The sequence below is a fragment of the Nanorana parkeri genome, unplaced genomic scaffold (assembly GCF_000935625.1).
Source record: "Nanorana parkeri isolate BGI_ZX_2015 unplaced genomic scaffold, ASM93562v1 scaffold13, whole genome shotgun sequence".
In the NCBI taxonomy this organism is placed as follows: Eukaryota; Metazoa; Chordata; class Amphibia; order Anura; family Dicroglossidae; genus Nanorana; species Nanorana parkeri.
The window spans coordinates 3321220-3326580 of record NW_017306281.1 but is presented as its reverse complement, the minus strand read 5'-3'; the positions used below and the strand labels follow the sequence as shown (position 1 = coordinate 3326580).

Sequence of the window (5361 nt, the reverse complement as noted above, 5' to 3'; positions counted from 1 at the left end):
GAGTTATTACAAACAATGTAAACCAATTTCTATTAACTCACAAAGTTTTATATACCTTATATATGTTTATCCTTACATGTGGTATACATGCACACGCACTTACACCATGGTTCATTTGGCATACAAATTTGTATTATTATCCCAATTTACACAAGTCTTATATATAGTTGCTAGTGTTCTTAGCTAAGCTAGCTTGTCCCATTATTACTAATCATGAGTTCCCCATGAATCTGACAGTCAAATAAACCGTGTGTGGGCATTCATTCTCCTTATCATGTCATAGCAGAGCAGGTCATAAATACAATCGGAGCTTTCTCAATTCTCCTTTCTGTAAACTGTACTGTCATTATTTATGTTTCAGCATAGAGGGAGGGTACAGTCTGTATGGTACATGGCTATTTTTAGTGTTCATCTCCTTATTTTAAATAAAAATGCTGATTTTTTTTTTCCATCAGACTGGATTCCTTAATATCTATTATTTTTCAGATCTCAGAAAGCATTTCAGATGCAGTTCCTCTAAATGCTTCTATGAAACCTCATCATCCTTTGGCCCTTTACCAAGAGCAGATTACCAAGGCTCATGAGTCTGCCCTGGATGGACAAACCCCAGCTAAACAACCTCCATGTCATCTGCTCCCTGACACAGAGCAAGAGACAATTAGTAGCCCAAAAGGGAAAGCTGCCGAAAAAGAAGGTAGGTATCTCACAAACCAATAATCTGCTTCTTTTTTACAGGCACAGGTGTGAAATCTATTTGTTTGTATGCTTGTGACCAGAGATTTTTAAGAAATCAACATTAACAGTTTTTCCAGGCAGCCCTGTAGCTTAGTGGTAAGCACATCTGCCTTGCAGCACTGGGGTATTGGCTTGAATCTCCAGGACACTATCTTCATGGAGATTGCATGTTCTCTGTTTGATTGCTTGGGTTTCACCTGGAGACTCCAGTTTCTTCTCACAATTCAAAGATATGCTGGTAGGTTAATTGGATTCTGTTTAAATTGGCTGTAGTATTTGTAGCTGAGGAAGGGCCCTCGTTCGTGAACTCCTTGAGAGCAGGAACTCATTTGAATGTACAGTGTGTAAAGTGTTGTGTAAAAAGTTGGTGCTATATAAATGTCTGTAATAAAAAAAAAATTAAATAAAAATTCTCACATTCACGCCCTTCGTAAGCATTACATCAGTCTTGAGGCTTATGGGTGCCACTTTTTGGATCGGTGATCCTTTACCTAAATTAATATTTGTGTAATAGATCAGTAAAAAATAGAATTTATAAAGTATTCAGTGCCCATAAAAACACATTTACATGTAAGTCCATTTTAGGCGCCTCAGTTACCCTCTCCCAGTAACCTCAATTACTGGTCCGCACTGCACCGAGATCTTCGCTGTGCAGCCTGCTCAGCGCTCCACAGCATTTTACCTTACCCACCCATGCATTCCACCATCTCCATTCATTGTCCTGAAGAGTTCGTAATCCACTTGTCCCTGGACAGATAAGTATGTGCTTTGTTTGGACATGTGTGCTGTATATCTGCCTAGATCTCACATATTAGCTTCTTTAAACTAGATATATTAAGTACTGTAATAGGAGCACTGGTACTTATTGGTATGTGTTCTCTGGGGTAAACTTATTTCTTAGTTTAGGATAGAGTGTGAAAAGGCTTGACCTGCTACCAGGTTTTACTGATATTAGGGTCTCAGTTTTTTAGAGATTTTCCCTAATTTACTGTCCCAGTGACTAAAACAACAGAGTCACCAGACAGGAAGTAAGAAATAAAAATGCTTTTTTCTTTTATAAGTAAGGTAGGGAGAAGTTAAAACCACTGTCAGCTTTTTTTTTATTAATGTCTGTTGTGGGTCACTGTTGCAGATTTTCCATCACTTCCTATACATTCAGGTGAGAATTGGTCATAAATGTACAATTGTCAGGTTTTTTCATCTCGCATATGATGTGCTTATCAGCTAGCTTGTCCCAAAATAGCCTGTTTGACACCCATTTAATCAACAACTGAATAGATAATCATAGTTCTTGGTCCATGGAGGGCCAAACACAGTCCAACGTTTGCAAGCAGTGCCACTGGTTGAGAGATTACTTGTGACAGTTTTAAGTTTTCAGTAGGGATGCACCGATACCAAGTACAGTACTCGGTACAAGTACAGATACTTTTTGATCTCCAAGACCAGACCAGAGAAAAATTAAAAAGTTGTGAGGCAGCTGTCATTTGTAAGGAGCACACGGTTCTCCTAGGACTTGCACATCTCTGTTTTAATGTATGGTTTTGTTTTTATAAATATACCATATTTTGCTTTCCATAAGACGCACTGGACCATAGGACGCAGGGAGGTCCGGTGCGCCTTATGGAGCACTCGACAGACCGTAGCTTCTGTCACAGCTTCTGTGACAGAAGCTGCAGTTATTGATCGCTGAGACAGGTGGCGCTGTGATTACAGTGCCACGGTCTCTGATCACACAAAGCAGACGAAGAACGTCCGTTCTTCGTCTGCTCTATGGTGATCGCAGTCGCCGCTGCTCGGTTTTAATACAAGTGATCTAATCAGATCACTTGTATTAAACGAGCAGTGGCTCCTACTGTACATTTAGCTCTGCTTTAGCAGGGCTAAATGTACAAAAAACTACTCGCCTGGCGCCCGAAACTGCATTTCTCGGGCGTCGGGATTCGCTCCATAAGAGACAGGCACATTTTCCCCCTACTTTTTTGGGGGAAAAAGTGCGTCTTATGGATCGAAAAATACGGTATATAAGGGATGCACCGATACCACTGGTATAAGATCATCCTAGGGCCGGCTGAATTGTAAAAAAAGGATTTATATAAAAAGGAGATGCTTGCAAAAAGTGTGTTTATTCTGAATGTAGGCCTACCTCTATGTACATGTAGGTAATATATATTTGCAGAGCGGAAATGTTCCTAGTGTGATCAGTCCGAAATCTAGTAGCTGTGGTGTTTTATCTGCTGAGCTGTTCATCTGTTTGTGTGCTCAGGCGCACTCTGGGAGGTGTGATTATTGGGGTAATAATTGTATAGCTAAACTGTGAGCCAAGTGCAGATTAAACGAGGCCAAATTCCACTTATTACTCCGCTCTTCCTCCTGGCACATTTGCACTATTTAAATATTAACAGCAATCAGCAGGAGTAGCAGCTCACAGATAATATGTAAGTGCATAAATCTGAGCCACACGTGTTCATATTTGCCGTAAGCCTCTGCGAGTTCTGCAGGGTTCTCAGAGTTCTGCTTTATTTCATTGTGTTTAATGCTCTGGTATTGTAGTCATTTCACTGTTATATACAGTGTATGGTAATGTAATAAAATACTGAGAGACATATCATACACAGCGATTAATTTTCAATTCTTTGTTTGAGTCATTGCTATAAGCAAAGCACGAGGGGGGTTTCTTTATTTAGTATTTTATTCTCAATGTGCTGACTGCTTTTTTTTATATAAGCTGTTTGAATAATACCTGAAAGAAAAAAAGAAAACTTTGCACTGTTTAGTACATAGACACCTTTGAAAAAAAAAACCCTGCTTGCGGCATCTTTGGTGCTGCTTTTATCAAAACGCACCTTTCATAGAGAATATAGCCAATGTTTCAGGGCCATGCAGGGTCCCTTCAGCAAGTCGTCACTGTTTTGCCTTGAGGAAGGGACACTGCATGGCACGGAAACATTGGCTATATGACCCATGTGACGCTACATTGATTCTTTTGTCCTTGCATGAAGTGCTGGTGACTATTCCTATTGCTATGAACAGGATTGCAGGGCGCCATCTGTTGCTTTGACTACAAGCACCCTCCCCCCTTGATGCACACTGTGTTTGATGCAATTCTGTGTATGTGTGAGTGTGAATGGGCCCTAAAGCAGGAAAATGCACCACACCTCTCACACACACATGAATTGTAGCCTTAAGGATCTACACACATGAGCTCTGGGCATACAACTAAAAAACCTGTGTTACCTGCATTAGAGTCAAAATACACCTTTGGTTGTACGTTAACGCATGATATGTACATTAGCATGGCACAGCATGGAGCTGGCTTCCTAGCCAATCAGGAAGACGAGGGGTGGGTAATGACTCGCCCCACAGTTTCCTGATTGGCTGAGAAGCCGGCTCCATGCTTCCTCATCACTTGTTGACGAGGAAGTATGGAGCCAGCTTCCTAGCCAATCAGGAAGCTGGGCGGCGTGTAATGACTTACCACCCAGCTTCCTCATTGGTCGGGAAGCTTGCCAATCAGGAAGATGGGCGGCGAGTCATTATCCAACCTTGGCTTCCTGATTGGCCAGATAACCGACTCCATGCTTCCTCGTCACTTGGTGACGAGGGAGCATGGAGCTGGCTTCCCGGCTAATCGGGAAGCTGGGCGGCTAGTCATTACACGTTTCCTTAATGGGACTTCCTGTATCGGTATTTGGTATCTGCGAGTACCACAAAAAAAATATCCATGCTCGATACCGAAAAACCGGTATCAGTGTATCCTTAGTCACTATAACAGATGCCCCCTGCAATATTTTGCCTTCTCTTCCAGTGACAACTGTACCATTTTTCAGTAGATTTCCCATTGGTTTCTGTTCATAACATGACAGGGGTACTAACCCTTCCCACTACTATTAAAAAAAAAACAGGTTTTGCTTCAGATTCATTTTAGGCAATAACATTTAGTTAATAACTCAGTGCAGCCTCTGACTAGATCATAAGGGAAGGAAGCATGTTCTGACAGCACTCTGCAAAGCAGTCTTGAATAGTGAGGTTGTGCCTCACCATAAATCCATTTGCACATAATTTCCAATAGAAGCATTATTTTGATGCATGGGGTATGGTTTTCTTGCAAGTTAGTGATAGCTTGCAGTGTGCAGAATAAGGATGGCAGGTGCCAGGTTTTTCTCTATAAGAACCAAGAGGAAATATCTGCTAAGGCTTGAGCAAGTCCTCAAAGCCCTGGGGTGTGCCACAGTTCTTACCTGACTGTGACATTAACATATGTGCATTACAATTCGAGATTTCAGTAAGACAAAACTATCCTGGAGGTAGGCTACTACTGCTGTGCTGTCTTGTTAACTAACTCATAGTGCTCTGGAAATCCTATGTCAAGTGTTATTTTTGTTTTCCATGAAACATTTAATATGCAATTAGTTAAAAAAAAAAAACAAATCAACAAAACAACTTTTTTTTACAATTACTTTGTTTTTACAATTAGGACAGCTTTTTTTAGATGATCCTGTAGACTCTTTTGGGTTTTAAAGTCCTACACGTGAAAAAAATGTTTTATTTGCTCCTTCAACCGTGAACATGTGTTCACATGTTATGTATAAAACATTTTCATTTAATTGCTGCTTCAGGAATGTAAAC

The 5361-nt window shown here is 40.7% G+C and overlaps 1 protein-coding gene across 1 annotated transcript in view; it reads left to right on the top strand.

Annotated features, from left to right (window-relative positions):
• Positions 1 to 5361, top strand: part of NCOR2 (nuclear receptor corepressor 2) — a 432386-nt gene that overhangs the window by 358356 nt on the left and 68669 nt on the right. Inside the window, exon 22 of the mRNA XM_018557336.1 lies at positions 487 to 694. Coding sequence (XP_018412838.1) covers positions 487 to 694 — 208 coding nt within the window. The remainder of the gene's footprint in view (positions 1 to 486; positions 695 to 5361) is intronic.